General features: G+C 38.9%; 1 protein-coding gene across 1 annotated transcript in view; it reads left to right on the forward strand.

The window, feature by feature from the left end:
- magi2a (membrane associated guanylate kinase, WW and PDZ domain containing 2a) overlaps window positions 1-17,615 on the forward strand; it is a 345,845-nt gene that overhangs the window by 202,657 nt on the left and 125,573 nt on the right. Inside the window, exons 4-5 of the mRNA XM_056455551.1 lie at window positions 1,766-1,981; window positions 15,990-16,194. Of these exons, the coding sequence (XP_056311526.1) occupies window positions 1,766-1,981; window positions 15,990-16,194 (421 nt within the window). The remainder of the gene's footprint in view (window positions 1-1,765; window positions 1,982-15,989; window positions 16,195-17,615) is intronic.

Consider the following 17,615-nt stretch of genomic DNA (forward strand, 5'->3'; position numbering starts at 1 on the left):
TCAATGGAGATTTCAGGCCTTTCGGTTTGGTTGCAGAGACAAGATTTTCATTGGCTGAGCAGTACTAGAACCCATTAGACACAGAGTAGTCGGAACCCAAAGACACATCACATAGTACATGCTTAGATGCATTTTAAATTTAAGGTAATTTATGTAAAATAGTCCAAAAATTACGATGTTATTTTGTTAGGGCACATTGTTTTTTTGCAAATTTAGATAAATTATTAATAATATTGTTAATAATATTGTTAGCTACACTTCTGTTAGCATTTATTATGTTTGCTATTAGGGAATGATGTACAAAAAGAAAGCCTCCTATACTCAATATTCAGTTTTAGTTGGAAGTACATTAACATACTGAGATTTTAAAAAGTCTCAACAACTACAAGTTCAGGCAGATTTTAAACTATAAATGAAGGATAAACTGTGTATAAGCTATATATGTTTTAGACCAGGCATGTCCAAGCTCGGTCCTGGAGGGCCGGTGTCCTGCAAAGTTTAGTTCCAACCCCAATCAGACACACCTGGGCTAGCTAATCAAGCACTTACTAGGCTTTCTAGAAACATCCGTGCAGGTGTGTTGAGGCAAGTTGGAGCTAAAATCTGCAGGACACCGGCCCTCCAGGACCGAGTTTGGTCACCCCTGTTTTAGATTAAGGAATGGACTGTAGGGACATGTCTATTAAGGCTGGTTTCCTTTATTGATTGAAAAAATTTATAAAAAGTCAGCTTTCTTCCAATCGTGAGTTTACAAATGAAGTGGCAAGATACACAATACAGCAAGTTTATGCAACATGTAAACTGGAAATCAAACATTTTTCTTGTGAGACATAAAGTGGCAATAACATGTTATAAAGTCAGAGTTATGGTATTTAAATTGTAATAAAGAATATTTTTATAACTTGCAATTAACTGCGAGTATCAATATCAAGTTATTTATATGAATGAATGTTCAACTATAATCTAAACTACTAGGTATTTAAAAAAATAGTAATTAATAAATGTATTTACTTTTTTATTTTAAAAATGTAATAAGTTTTTATTTATTTAATAATTTTTTAAGTGTTAACTAAAAAATATGGTGATAACTGTTAGTTAAGTTTGTATTATTATTATTATTATTATTATTATTATTATTATTATTATTATTATTATTATTATTATTATTATTCACCTGCAGTGTCTTGCCTTCATCCGCTGAGGAAAAAGTAAGATTTTGTCACATGTGCTAGTAAATTTAGTCACTGATCTTACCTCAGATCAGGGTTACTGGCATAGTGATATTTACCTTGAGGCCACTCTTGGTATCATATAATGTATCATCATGTATCATAGCAATCACTTCCACTCCAGATTACCTCATAGTAACCCCACAGTAAAACTAAAATATTTATTTTTGTTTATTTATTTATGTTTTTTTAAATATATACATAATATTATTTACATAAATTTAATATTGAAATTAACACAACTAAATTAATTTATAAATAAATAACCAAGCAAACATAATTCACTTTATGAACATATCCACGTCATGGTGCAAAAAGTCCTTAAATGGTGTTAGAAGCAGACGTGGCTCAGTTCTGGAAACAATTTTGTCCCCAAAGTATTGCTAAGTAAAAAACAAACCACTCATTGGAAAACAGTTGCCTCACTTATTGCCTGAGAAGCTGCTGAACAACACACAAGCCACAACATTTCTCTTGTAAAAGTTGCTATCATCACAGTGGCACATCTTACATTCTTAACTCTGGATTGTTGACAGATAACTATTACGGCACACCAAAGCCCCCGGCGGAGCCCAGTCCACTGCTGCTGAATGTAGCAGAGCAGCTGCTGCCCGGAGCAACACCCACATCACAGGGCAAACGCAGACGCAACAAGTCCGTCAGCAACATGGAGAAGGCTGGCATTGAGCCTCCCGAGGAGGAGGAGGAGGAGAGACCCGTCATCAACGGCAATGGAGTCGCCATCACACCAGGTGAAAAGCTAAACCCTCCTTTATCATACCTGTACATGCACTATTTTGGCCTTTTTGATTGGTCATAGAAGTGAATACACTTCATTCTACAATGCGTTTTTGTGAAATCCATGTGTAATCAAAATTTGCAATATTAATTTTGCTAGCACGCATTGTTATTCTTTAGTCTGTGCAAGTTAATTCTCTGGAAAAAAAAGTTTGCTTTGGTAATCTTCAATCAAAATCTTACCATTTGCGTCCATTTGGAGTGGCGGTCCTTCTCTGATAATGCCAGTTTAATGGCTACAGCCACATTATTCTTAATCACACCCTTCTTACCGTTTGTTTGCTATGAGAGAAGGATGCGCAAAAGCCCCGCCCCCACTCAATATTCTGCTTCAGTTGGAAGTACATCAACATACTGAAATAAAGAAGTTCGCTGGTTCGAGCCTCAGCTGGGTCAATTGGCATTTCTGTGTGGAGTTTGCATGTTCTTCCTGCGTTCACGTGGATTTCCTGCGGGTGCTCCGGTTTCCCCCACAGTCCAAAGATGTGCAGTATAGGTGAATTGGGTAGGCTTAATTGTCTGTAGTGTATGAGTGTGAATGAGTGTGTATTGATGTTTCCCAGAGATAGGTTGCAGCTGGAACGGCATCCGCTGCGTAAAACATATGCTGGATAAGTTGGCAGTTCATTCCACTGTGGCGACCCCTGATTAATAAAGGGACTAAGCCGAAAAGAAAATGAATGAATGAATGAATTTTAATGGCTCAAAATCAGTGTTTTTCCCCTGCATTGAGCTATAAATCTACTTTAGCACCACCACATTTGTATGTTGAAGGTTTTTACTGATAAGGTCTTTGATGATATACAGATTTTAAAACACCACTTTTTTTCTTGCTTGCTTGTTTGTAGTTTTATAAATATATTTTTTAAATGTTATAAAATGAGATTCCCAAAATCTCCACTGTAAAAACTTTTCACTCTGATATGTCAAAAAGCTAAATATTTTTGGGCTAGGTTTGTGTGCAAATTAGCGTAAATAGCATAAATCAGCATGTCTTTTGCGCTTAAATCTTGAAATCTTGTTATACAAAACTTTTTGCAATTCATAACTCCATACTGTATATATGACACTCATTGAAATTCTTATGGGAAAATTTGTATTTCTGTGGGTTACTAAGGGGGTTATTAAGGCTATATATTATATTTTGTAATTTTCCTCACTGATATTATCATGCATATCTTACATGCAACAGTATAAAGTATGAAGAATATGGTTTTTTACCTAGTAAAGGGTTAATGCAATCAATAAACTTGAAAATGATGATGATACAAATTTGTTAAGGTTGTATTATTATTATCTTTATTATTATTATTATTATTACTGTTATTATTATTATTCACCTGCTGGGTCTTGCCTCAATCAGTTGAGGAAAAATAAGATTTTGTCACATGTGCTAGTAAATTTAGTCACCGCTCTGACCTCAGATCAGGGTTACTGGCATAGTGATAATTACCATGAGGCCATTCCTGGCATCATAGCATGTATCATCATGTATCATAGCAACTACCTCCACTCCAGATAACCTCATAGTAACCCCACACTAAAACAAAAATATTTATTTTCAAATGTGTTTCAAAATATAAAAAATAGCACCCCCCCCACATACACACGCACACACATACTATATATTCTAGACTGCCACTATGCTCGAAAAAAAATCACATGATTGAAGTTAAGTTATCTTATTGTTTCTTTTATCTATATTAGAAATGTGTAGATATGTGTGTGTATATATATATATATATATATATATATATATATATATATATATATATATATATATACAGTTGAAGTCAGAATTATTACCCCCCCCCCCCCCCGCCTTTTTATTTTTACCAATTTCTGTTTAACAGACAGCAGATTTTTTTCAACACTTTTTTAATCAGAATAGTTTTAATAACTCATCTCTAATAACTGATTTATTTTATTTTTGCTATGATGACAGTAAATAGTATTTTCAAGACATTTCTAAACTATTCAAAGTGACAATTAAAGGCTTAACTAGGTTAATTAGGTTAACTAGGCAGGTTAGAGTAATTAGGCAAGTTATTTTATAATGATGGTTTGTTCTGTAGACTAGCGAATAAAATATAGCTTAAAGGAGCTAATAATTTTGACCCTAAAATACGTTTTTTTTTTAATTAAAAACTGCTTTTATTTTAGCCGAAATAAAACTAATAATTCTTTTTCCAGAAGAAAAACTATTATCAGGTATACTGTGAAAATTTCCTTGCTCTTTTAAACATCGTTTTGGAAATATTTTAAAAAGAAATATATACAGTATATTTAAATAATGCTTATACGGCTTTAAATAATGCTTTAAATAATGCTTATACTATACTGGGAAAGTCAGTCACAGATGTATTTATGTGGCCCCACATACTTTGTGCCATTGTAGTTATATTATATAGTGTGTTTATTTATTTATTTACAGTTATATTACATTTCTATCTGTTATGAAGCGGACAGGAGACAGAGGTAAGGAAACGTTAGGGTGTTTATTAAATGACAACAAGGAGCACATGAAGGATAGCCAGGAGGATCAGGAATGATGTTGGGGTCTTTTCCTCCGTGGCTGGGTAACAGGAATACACGAGGATGGACAGCACACACCAGATACAGCTGACAGAGGATGACACAGACTTGGAAGGACTGGAAGACAGGACGATTCGGGAGGACCAGGAAGACTAGGAGGAATACAAAGAGAACAGGTAAGTAAATCGTTTGTTTTAGCTGAGGATGACTACGCTGAGTGGTCGCTCAGTTGTCCGCTTTCGTCGAGACGAGCCCGGACAATGAGCGACTGGAGTGCTGTGCTTTTATCTGGTGCTCGTGAATGTGATGCAGCTGTGTGCTCATTAGAAGTCAGGTGATGGTGATCTTCGTGAGTGGGGGTCGTGAGAGCCTGACCAATCCATGACAGTACCCCCCTCCCCAGGGCCCGCTCCTGAGGGCCGACACCTCCGACGCCGTGGTGGTCTCCCTCTGCCTCTAGGCGCTGGGAACTCAGGGTGGCTCTCATGAAACTCCACCATGAGACTAGGATCGAGAATATCAGCTCTGGGAACCCATGTCCTTTCTTCGGGGCCGTACCCTTCCCAGTCCACCAGGTACTCCAACTGGCCACCACGACGTCGGGAACGCAAGATCTCCTTCACTGCGTAGACGGCTCCTTCTTCTAGGAGCAGTGGAGGAGGGGGTTCCTCTTCGTGGTCAGGCTCTGTGGAGGGAAGAACAGGATCGTGATAGGGTTTCAGGAGTGATACGTGGAATGTAGGGTGAATACGGTAGTGAGAGGGTAATTGTAGTTTGTAGGTGACGGGGTTAACCTGTTCCACGATGGTGAAGGGACCAACAAATCGGGGACTTAACTTGCGAGAGGGCAGTCGCATGCGTATGTCCCGGGTGGATAGCCACACCTTTTGTCCGGGTGTGTATCTGGGTTCTTCAGACCTTCTCCTATCGGCGGTTACCTTGCTTCGACGGACTGCCCTCTGCAGATGTTGATGAGCCTCGTCCCAGACTCTCTCGCTCTCCCGGAACCAGTGATCCACTGCGGGGACATCAGATGGTTCGCCATCCCAGGGAAAGAGCGGTGGTTGGAAGCCCAGGACGCACTGGAATGGCGTGAGTCCGGTGGAGGGTTGCCGCAGTGAATTTTGGGCATATTCTGCCCAGCCCAAATACTGGCTCCAGGAGTTCTGGTGACCACTGCAGAAGGTCCTCAGGAACCGTCCCACCTCCTGAATCTTCCTCTCTGTCTGCCCGTTGGTTTGGGGATGATATCCAGAAGAGAGGCTGACGGCCACACCTAGGAGCTTGAAGTAGGCTTTCCATAGACGTGAGATGAACTGTGGACCTCTGTCCGACACAATATCTTCTGGAATACCAAATGACCTGAAGACTTGATTAAAGATATTGTCGGCAGTTTCAAAGGCTGTGGGAAGACCTTTCAGAGGGATTAGTTTGACAAACTTTGAGAATCTATCTACTATGACTAGAATACAGGTATTACCTTCTGACGAAGGGAGGTCAGTGATAAAGTCCACTCCTAGGTGTGACCAGGGACGGTTCGGAATCGGCAAGGGATGGAGCTTTCCAGCGGGTAGATGACGTGGGCTCTTGGATTGGGCACAGTCCTTACAGCCCTGAACATATTGCCTCACATCCCTTGCCATGTTTGGCCACCAGAATCGTTGGGATACTAGCGAGAGAGTATTGTTGATCCCTGGATGTCCAGTGCCTAGCGAGGTATGTAAGGAGTGGATCAGATCTACCCGGTGTTCAGGTGGTATGAACTGCCGATGAGGAGGGCATCCCGGCGGAGCAGGGGCTTCCGGAGTGGCAACGACTGGAGGAGCGTTCCAGGTGATCGGACAAATGGAGATGTGTTCGGGAAGAATCTTCGTTGGGAGTTCTTCATGATCGTGATGCTCGTGTAAACGAGAGAGAGCGTCTGCTCTTAGATTCTTGGGTCCTGGACGATAGGAAATGGAGAAATCAAACGTGAGAAGAAAAGTGACCATCTGGCTTGACGTGGACATAGTCTCTTGGCCTCTTTGATGTATTGGAGGTTTTTGTGATCTGTGATCACCTGGAACGGATGTTTGGCTCCCTCCAACCAGTGACGCCACTCCTCCAAGGCTAGCTTGATTGCTAGAAGCTCCCTGTCTCCTATGCTGTAATTCTGCTCCGCCGGGCTCAACTTCCGAGAGAAATAGGCACAGGGATGCAGTCGGGGCGGTGTATCATGATGTTGAGATAATACTGCCCCGACGCCGGTGGTGGATGCGTCCACTTCCACCACGAAAGGAAGATTTGGGTCAGGATGAGTCAGGAGTGGGGCCCTTGTGAACTCCTTCTTAAGAAGGCGGAAGGCTGCGGCTGCTTCTTTGGTCCACTCCAGTCCTTTGGGTTTACCCTTGAGGAGATTAGTGAGAGGTGATGTAATCCTGCTGTAGTCCTTGATAAACCGTCTATAAAAGTTAGCAAACCCAAGAAACCTCTGGAGCTCCTTAATGGAAGTGGGTTCTGACCAGGATAGAACAGCCTCAATTTTCTTCCCATCCATACGTATACCGGTTTGGTCAATGATGTATCCCAAGAAATGAATCGACTTCTGGTGGAATGAGCATTTCTCCGCTTTGAGGTAGAGGTGATGTTCTCTCAATGTGTGTAGGACCTCCGCAACGTGTTGGCGATGTTCGGCCTCACTCCGGGAGTAAATGAGGATGTCATCTATGTACACTATTACACAGTGGTGAAGAAACTCCCGGAGGACTTCATGAATGAAGTTTTGGAATACGGAGGGGGCATTGACCAGACCGTAAGGCATGACCTCATATTCATAGTGGCCAGTAGGGGTCACGAATGCTGTCTTCCATTGGTCCCCCTCACGTATTCTTATCAGATTATACGCGCTGCGGAGGTCCAATTTAGTGAAGACTTTAGCTTCTCGGAGCTGTTCCAAAGCGGCTGGTACCAGAGGAAGGGGATATCGGTATTTTACTGTACCGTTATTTAGGACCCTGTAGTCGATGCATGGACGCAGCCCTCCGTCCTTCTTGGCCACAAAGAAGAAGCTTGAGGCGGCTGGTGATTTTGAGTGACGTATGTACCCCTGACTCAGAGCCTCCCTTATGTAATCTTCCATTGCCTGATTCTCTGGAAGCGAGAGCGGGTAGATCCTACCTCTTGGCAACTGGGCATCTGGAACTAGGTCGATCGCGCAGTCCCATGGCCGATGCGGCGGTAGCTGGGAAGCTCTCTTGGGGCAGAAGACATCTTGAAAGGAGCTGTACTCCTTAGGAATGTGGATAGACTGCTTCTCAGGAGGGCTCTCGACCGATGTTGCAAACAAAGAAATGGGGTTCCGACCTTGAAGAGGGAGATTTGGAAAACAGGCAGGTGTACATCCAGATCCCCATTTCTTTATCTCTCCTGTGCCCCAAGAGATGATGGGATCGTGCTTCACCAGCCACGGGCGCCCTAGAATGATGTCCATATTTGCACCCTCCAGAACCAGAAATTGAATCCTCTCTTGATGTAACAACCCCACTTGAAGAAGGATGTCTTCGCATTGTCGATGGATACGGGTCGAAGATCGAGTGCACTGGGTTATCGGTTGTATCTGGTATATGTGCGAGGACGCCTCAGTACGGAGGTGGAGTTGACGACAGAGGGATTGGGAGATGAAGTTCCCTGCTGACCCGGAGTCGATGAGGGCTGTGACAAGGAGAGAAATAGAGGCAGTAGTTATTTGTACGGTGGTAGTAAGTGGTTTACATTGTTCAATATTCGTACTGAATACACTCACTGAAGTCCGAATGGGACGAAGGGGACACTCCATACGGGTGTGTCCACTGACACCGCAGTATAGACACAGACCCCGGGTCAGCCTCCTCTGTCGTTCCGCTGATGTCAGTCTTCCAGACTCTATTATCATGGGTTCTGGTTCTGGAGAGGCTGTTGACTCAGGCGATTGGAGGAGTGCAGACGAGGGGGTGATGGTGTCCTGTTGATAGGAACGGAGACGATCGGAACATCGGAGAGAATGTTGGATGAATCTCTCCAGACCCATTGTATCATCTAATGTGGCCAGTTGGATTCGGAGAGTGGGTTCCAAGCCGAGCCGGTACGTGGTCAACAACGATCTCTCATTCCATCCACTTGCAGCTGCTAGAGTGCGAAACCGGAGAGCATATTCCTGTGTAGATAGAGTACCTTGCTTTAGATGATACAGCTGCTCTCCAGCGGCTACTTCCCCATCAGAACGTCCAAACACCTCTTTGAAATACTCCGTGAAGGTAGTGATGGAATTCATGACCGGCCCGGCTTGGTTCCAGATCGTCTCAGCCCATTTAAGTGCAGGTCCAGAGAGTAGAGATACGATGTAGGCGATCTTCGACTTATCTGTGGGATATAGAGAAGGTTGCATTTCGAATATGAGGGAACATTGTAACAGAAAACCATTGCACTCCCCCGCTCCGCCTGAGTAGGGCGCTGGTCGGGCCATGGGACTGGAAGGAAGGGCCGAAGAAGAAACTGTGGAGGCGGAAGTGCTCGGTGCTGGTGGTGCGTTGGAAAGTGGAGCTGGTGGCTGTAGAATCCGCTTCAACTGGTCCACCAGCTCTTGTAAGTGATCGGGGGTGCTCATGTTGTCGTCGTTATAGGTCCGGGCTTCTGTTATGAAGCGGACAGGAGACAGAGGTAAGGAAACGTTAGGGTGTTTATTAAATGACAACAAGGAGCACATGAAGGATAGCCAGGAGGATCAGGAATGATGTTGGGGTCTTTTCCTCCGTGGCTGGGTAACAGGAATACACGAGGATGGACAGCACACACCAGATACAGCTGACAGAGGATGACACAGACTTGGAAGGACTGGAAGACAGGACGATTCGGGAGGACCAGGAAGACTAGGAGGAATACAAAGAGAACAGGTAAGTAAATCGTTTGTTTTAGCTGAGGATGACTACGCTGAGTGGTCGCTCAGTTGTCCGCTTTCGTCGAGACGAGCCCGGACAATGAGCGACTGGAGTGCTGTGCTTTTATCTGGTGCTCGTGAATGTGATGCAGCTGTGTGCTCATTAGAAGTCAGGTGATGGTGATCTTCGTGAGTGGGGGTCGTGAGAGCCTGACCAATCCATGACACTATCCACATTTTGTTTTAACATTAAAAATGTAGTTTCTTGACCTTGAAAACATCTTGAATTATATTTTGGTATATGAAGGTTGAAATGTAATACATTTTCGATTTCAAAACATATATTTTATAAAATATATCACACTTACAAAATATATTTTATATATATATATATTTATAATATTTGTTTTAGGCAGGAAAAGTCTTTTTACCATATGGAACCACTGTTGTCAGGGCAACTGTCGTGCCAGCATGTTATCACACATTGCTTGTTTTTCACTCCACAACAGCAGTTCTGTGGGGTGAAACCGTGCATCAAGTCTGGATGTACTGAAAAAGCCTTTTGTTTTGTGCTGGCTTTATTACAGCAGCATGACATGGTGATTTAGAATCTAACACAGCGAGAGCATTGCTGACATCCAGCAATCTAAGGAATAGCCAAGGGAAACTGTATTGCTTACAGCTCTTTTATAGATCACTGCACTTAAATTCAACATGAAATCTGAATTGACTCTATTTGTTTCCTTAATGCAAGTTCTGGGTCTTATTGTGCATGATTCATCAGGCCATGTTATTCGAAAGAGGAAAATCCTTTATTAGAATGTGCTTCAAAAAGGGATAAGGGCATAGACTCAAAATAAGGTCTATTAACCTCAAAGTATTGCATCTATTAAACCAAGTAGTTCTATGTTGATTATGGTAAATATAATGAAGTTTAATGTAATAATGGAGGGAAAAAAAGAAAAATGTAAGGTTAGGAAAATTCAATTCTGTAGTGATTGTATTGTTAAAAATGTTAAAACGTATTTAAAACACATTTTGTTTCAGGGATCCATTCAGCTTTCAATTTTGATGTGGTGATTTCAAATGTAATTCATATGAATTGAGTCATTTAATCTCTACATTTAATTCAATAAAAACACACATAGACACATAGAAACCACACCTGCAGCTTCTCCACGATGGATGCCCAGCGTTCTCCAGCCTCCGGCGCCTAGACTGCAGCTCTGCACGAGAAGTTTGGACAGAGGAGAAATGGTCATGCCCAACGGAGCCTGGTTATCTCTTTTTTTTATTATTCGCTTTTGTCAGTTGGTGAAGGTTGTTCCTCCCAACTTTTTCCACTGGCTTGTTTGGTTTGAGACTTGTGGAGCTCGATGGATTTGCTCTTCAGTGTGTGAACTTTCAGCGTTGTAATTTAAACCACACAGAACTGAGCTAAACTGAACTTCAACTCTGAAAACTGGACTGACACAGTCAGACTGACCTCTATGATCTAGATCTAGAACTTCTATGTTAAGTTGCTTTGGTACAATCTACATTGTAAAAGCGCTGTAGAAATAAAAATGAACTGAATATAATCAAAATGAAGCAAACCAAATATACGGTAGTAAATTACATTTAAAAAAATACTTATTTGACATTCGAGAGCAAACAGTGGTTAAATTTTAACATATTTAACTTTTATTTGTGATTCAAGGATATAATGTATTATGACAATATTTTCTGATCAGCTGTTTAAAATTTCCTAGTCAAAACTAGTGATGGTGCAGTTTTAAAGCAATAATTTAAGAAAAGAAATAAAATATATAATGTAATTAAAGTTAATTTATACACACGCAGGCCATCCAAGATGTGTGCCTTTTTTAGAACATTAAAAGAAGAATTTTAACTAAAACGATATTAAAAAAACATACACACGTATACTACAAGCAAAACGAATAAATACCTATGACTCCTGATGATACATTTAGGCTTTTGGAAGCAAAATCATCTGTCTGTGCAACGAAATTAACAATATTTTCAACATTTTAGAGTACCATTGCCCCTGCATTTTGAATGAATTAACAGTTGTTGTTTTTTTTGTGAACTATATCTAAATATATTGCAAAAGTGTTTTACTCATAAATACATCACATTATGGACACATTATGGGTTTAGTGGGTTTAACCTGACACTTTGTGCTTTACTATGGACCATCTAGAAAGTTTCATGCCAAAAAAAATATTTAAAAAAATATATATATACATTATGAATTAATGAGAGAGAAAATTGTACTGTGTTGTTTGTTTTTACATATACAAACACAGGAAAAAATTAATGTAATAACTACCAAAAAATATGCCTTGAAATGGGTTGAATTGAGTTGTTAGTCACTCACTAAACTATGACTATCAACATTGTAATTTCTCATAAATGGATAGCACATCCAAAAATGAAAATTCTGTCAGCACTTACTCATTTTCCACCTGTTTGAAACATTTTTGAGTTTCTTTCTTCTATTTCTTTCTTTTTAACACAACAGAGTATATTCTGAGTAATATACTCAGAGGGGGGGGGGGGGGGGCAGCCATTTACTGCTTTAGTAAGTCTTGTTCCAATGGATGTCAATTAGTGCTTTTTTCCAACATTCTTCAGAATATCTTGTTTTGTGTTTAACAGATTTAACAGCAATGATTTTGAAGCTCTTGAGTGTGAGGAAAATCTTGAGAATGTTTTCTTTCTGAGTTAGTTTTTTTGCGGTATATTTGGGGGTAAAGGACAAAAAGCATAGACTGTATACATTATAAAAATCATTATGTCAATAAGAAGACCCCATAAGACATTTAATCTCAGTGTGTAGGCATGTGTGTGTGTGTGTCTTGTATTCCTCGTGTGGTGGGGATCAAATGTTCCCACATATATCATGGCTCATAAATCACACATAATGAAGTATTTTGAAAATGTAAAAATGCAGATTAGTTCCTATGTATGGCTTTATTTCCGAAAAACCACCATTTACCAACAAGGGTCCCAAGTTCTGTCATTACAAACATAGTTCGTTGATTTGGCGTTTTCCAAATCCATCGTTCCAATGAACATTCACAAACATGCGATGCAAACCTGTACGCTTGCTACACCTCTAGAGCTGTAGTTAGAATCATAGATCATGGCTGTGTTCTATTCACAGTTATCCCCCCTAAGCCCTATTCATTTAGAACATTCCAGCCTTTAAATTTGGAATGATTTAATAAAAAACGTTAAAGTCATCGCTTTTAGGTGTAATTTGCTTTTAAAGTATTTTTACAGCTCAGTTTTAGCGATTTTCATATCGACAATTGCATTCCCTTCGAAGTGCACTTTGAAAACATTTATGTCATTTTAAACACTCATGACGAAAGCTATAGGTGACCTATTATTTGAAAGTGGAATTTAAGTTAAGTCTCCAAAGCTTGTGAAAAAAAAAACATAGCATACGTTAATGAAGAAGGTCGCTGGTTCGAGCCTCGGGTGGGTCAGTTGGCATTTCTGCGTGGTGTTTGCATGTTCCTTCTGCTGTGGCGGTTCAATCTGCTGTGGCGACCCCTGATTAATAAAGGGACTAAGCCGAAAAGAAAATGAATGAATGAATGGATGAATGAATAATAATAAAAAAAGATACTAATGATAATGATTATTATTTATAATAATTTAATGAATAATTTCATTTCTTAATATGTAGCCTACTGTAAATTACAACCATTACACCCCATTCACACAGGGCGTCAGCGCTTCCCATTCACTTTAAATCGGTGACGTCAGGCGTTGCCGAACTGAGTTGTGGATCCATTGTTGCTGCTTCACTTTTCAAGCTGCAACGGATGCAATCTGACCGCTTTATGCAAATTCTCCAGTTCAAACAGGAGCCGATTGCGCACTTGTTTCATTGGCTGACGCTGCTATGATGATCGCCTCAGCTCCAAAATCAGACACGCCCTCCATCAAGCATTGATGCTGAAGCCCCTGTGAATCGGGCGTTAAGGGTTTTTGTATGATTTATATATGAGATTACAATATGTGCAGTTTAAATATATTTCAATTAATATGGAAAACAAGTGCATTTTTTTAAAATCAAAATCAGCCTAATATAATTTTTTTAAAGAAATGCATGTGCGTGTAAAACAACATCATTTGCACGACAAAAAGTTGTTACTCCGCCCCATTTAGAGCCTTATTTTGGATGTTTTATGTCATAACTGAAGTGGATCAAATGATGGATCTGCGACAAAAAGGAGTGTTTTGGGAAACACTCATCATTACATCATTCTGTTTTTTCCAAACAATGCATCATGCTATGGTAGTTCAGTCGCAAGTTACGGTGTTGTTTGAGAAATGCACCCCAGGTTAGTTTTATGGGTAGGGTTGTGGAATGGTGATTAATTATACAGTCTGTACAAATAAATGTATAAATTGTATAAAAATCATGCATAAAAATTATGTCTATGGGAAATCCCTATAAAGATATTTGTACAAGTGTGTGTGTGTATGTGTTTTTGTGTGTGTGTTTGTGTTGATTAAAACATCAGTAGTGCTGAATGTTATGGGATTCTGTGTCTTTCTCTTTCGTCTCCCTCTCTTTTCCCCTCCATCAGTCTTTGCTCCTCTCCTTGGGGATCTCCAACCTCCATAACTCAAACTAGGACACGTTCGTCTCTCTTTATTTTATTTCCCCCCTCTTCTTCTCTCTGGATTTCTCACCGCAGACTCCATTTTAATCACCCCAGTGTTACTGCACCGTCTCAGTCCGGCTAACCATCTCCATCTCTGTCTGTTCTTCTATCATTTCTTACAATCTTACTCTCTTACAGTTCTTCTTCCTGCATGGCCCTCTTACAGTGACCTGCTTTTCAATTCTTTCAGAAACTCCTAATCTCAGTTACATCTCCCTCTCTTATAAATATTTTCTCTGTCTGGCTCACTCACACTCACCGGTTTTCTCTGTAGTCTCAGACTGTGAGTGTCTACCAGAATATTGCGCTAGGTTCTTGTAAAAATTGACTGCTTCTTCTTATAAGCATAGCTCTTCTTGGGGATTATTCTGTTGAGTTTTTATTACGCCATTCATCTTTTTTATCTGTTTCGAATGCCTGATTCTTTTTTAATTGATGAATGTTTGAATTAAGATGCAAGTCTGCAGTTTCTCTTGTTAAAAGCATATAGATTTAGTTTAAACAGTGTTGCAAATAATCCTAAAGCACATTTACTGTTTTTAAATGTTTTTCGTTTGAAGTGTGAACAGTTTCATGGTTAATCCTAAAGTACATTTACTGTTTTTAGATGTTTCATTTAGATGTTGCTGAAAGTTTAAGTATATATCCACATAGGCTCATTGGGAATACATGCCTAGGGCTACATTTTTGGGGAACTGCAAATACGTGCCTCTGCGTACATCTGCTTGTCTTTTTTGGAAAAAACAAACACTACAGGGTGATTTGACACAGACTACTTTTATTCCTATTCACACTACATTTGGAAAACATTCAAGGGAACAAGTTATCAATGGATAACGGATTGTTTTTTCTTGGTTCTTTATGCATCTTGATCCATAATGGAATGTGTTCAAGTCGGCCGCTTATGTCAGTGTTGAGCAGCCTTTACCAAATGGTCAGTTTGCTCAGTAGCACTCCTTGTATGGTGTTGTACTTGTGACTGGGATCAAGTTACTGGACGGTCACAGAAACCAGGTAAAAACAAAAAAGCATTATACAAATATTAATATAATGCAAATATAAGCATTATGATATACAAATATTGTGAGAGTGACTTATCTTAATTGTTGTGCGCTTATCTTCATATAGTGCTATTTATTGTATATGAAATTATGAAACATTTTTAAATAACATTTCATTAAACGGGTGTCACACCAAAGGACATCAAATATTAAGAATTTTATAGTGGTTAAGAAAGGTTTTGAGAAAATTCTGAGACAAAAACTTAACAAGTATTTGTCATGAGCTTCACTGAGGGCTTCAGTCGCATGATCATGAATATGGTCCTCCAACTAATTAATGTTGTCTGTGGAATTGCTGGTTTTAAAATAACCATAAAATGTCACACTAGAGGACATGATATTCAGTGTCAAAATGTATCAAGTTCATATGTTTTTTATGATTTTTATGATTCCTATGTTCCTATGATTGCATTTACTAAATAGACACTTGACAAAATAGCCATGAGGTATTTATTAATTATTTCAGGATTTTCTTTTTTTATTTATAAGATCTGTAATTTATTGAACTATCATTGAGACAGTCACATCATATTACAGTCTTAAGATTTAGCTCAAAAAAGCAAGAAAAAAAATATAATACTATTTACACAACAGTTTTTATAACAAGAGGTTTATGGAAGACGAAGGAATGCTTAACCATTTACTGCGTTTAAATGATGACAATGCTAATTATATACATTTTTGTCATGTTTGACAGTGAAAATGCAACGTTACGTCAACAACCTATATACATGTACAAATGGCGTCTATTCAAAGCTGTTTTTCTGAATTTTCTTCCATTTTTCAGAGTCAAGTGAACATGAAGACAAGAGTACAGACGCCTCAGGAGAGATGGCTACCACATGCCCCTCCGAGACCTCCACAGATGCCCCTAAAGAAGATACAGAACCACCAAAATCGCCTCCCAAACCAGACGAGAACGATGAACTGGGTCCTCTGCCAGATAACTGGGAGATGGCATACACTGAGAAAGGAGAAGTGTACTTTATAGAGTGAGTATATGTATTATTTCACATTAATGGACACTTTTCATGCTTTTTGTTGCATACATTTCTATAGATTAAATTTATAAATGAACTACAAATTATGGAGACATGGATTCATTTTCTCAGAAGAGAGAAGTTATATATCCCAGTGTGCATATTCTATTCTATTCTATTCTATTCTATTCTATTCTATTCTATTCTATTCTATTCTATTCTATTCTATTCTATTCTACTCTATTCTATTCTATTCTATGCTGTTTGGTAGTATACATAGCATTAACAATGCATTTACGCTAAAGTTCCTAAAGCAAAGTGCACTTTAAATATGGCTGACAAACTTATTTAATGGAAAAGAAAAACATTTGCCTGAAAAAAACACACCCAAAAACATGTAATACAGCATTTATTTAAAACAAATTTGTTTTTGCAGGTCTATGTGAATGAGATTCATTTAGACTGTCAAAACATATAAACATAATGCATAGTGTCTTATCAGATACTATTAAAGATCATTTGTTGTGTAAAAAAACAATCACAATGCTGCTGTAACTAGTTTTCTTTCATTTAATTCCGAAGAAAAAAACTGCCAGAAAAAAAGGAAAAGGGCTGTGTTATAAATGTTTATTTTTTTCTGTGAAAATATTAAAATCTGTTGCTAGATTTACAATGTGGAAACACAACTGTGGAAAGACATCATTATCATCACACTATGTGAAAAAAACCCTCTTACAATTTCAGTTTGAGTTAGAGATTATAATTAGCATTATTTAAAGGTGCATCCATAATTTTTCCTATTAAATAAAATAACTTTTAAAAAGCAGTTTGTAAAAATATGTAAATACACTCCCATGGGATCCAGTCATAGCATTTAGCTAATGAAAGTTTATTATTGTTATTAGTATTTATTTTTATTTATTATGGACAAGATGTCATTTTGAGGGCTGGCATATTGAGATTGAATAAACATGAAGAATAAATTTCCATGGTTAACTGTACTTACAGTAATACTGTGGCATCCCGTAGTGACTTTTCCTTCTAATGAAGGAAATGGGATGAAGGAATTCCAAGTAAACCAAAATTTACTACAGTAAGTGCACTTTTAAGTCTGTATAAGAGAGTCTATGTGTTTTGCATGGGTTCTACTGAAAAACGTTGGGACACTGTCAAATTTGTTAGTAAAGTCATATGTAAGGTCCTAATTTCAATACTTAATTCAGTATAGAACAAAGATGACATGTCAAATGTTTAAACTGTGAAAATGTACTATTTTAAGTGTAAAATAAGTTGATTTTATATTTCCTGGCATCATTTTTAAAAAGTTGGGACAAGGCCATGTTTTGTTTAGGAATAGGAATGTTCTTTCATTCTTATCTAATAAAGTCTTGTAGCTGCTAATAAGTCTAATAAGGTCTTCTTTGTCGCATCTT

The sequence above is a fragment of the Danio aesculapii genome, chromosome 4 (assembly GCF_903798145.1).
Source record: "Danio aesculapii chromosome 4, fDanAes4.1, whole genome shotgun sequence".
In the NCBI taxonomy this organism is placed as follows: Eukaryota; Metazoa; Chordata; class Actinopteri; order Cypriniformes; family Danionidae; genus Danio; species Danio aesculapii.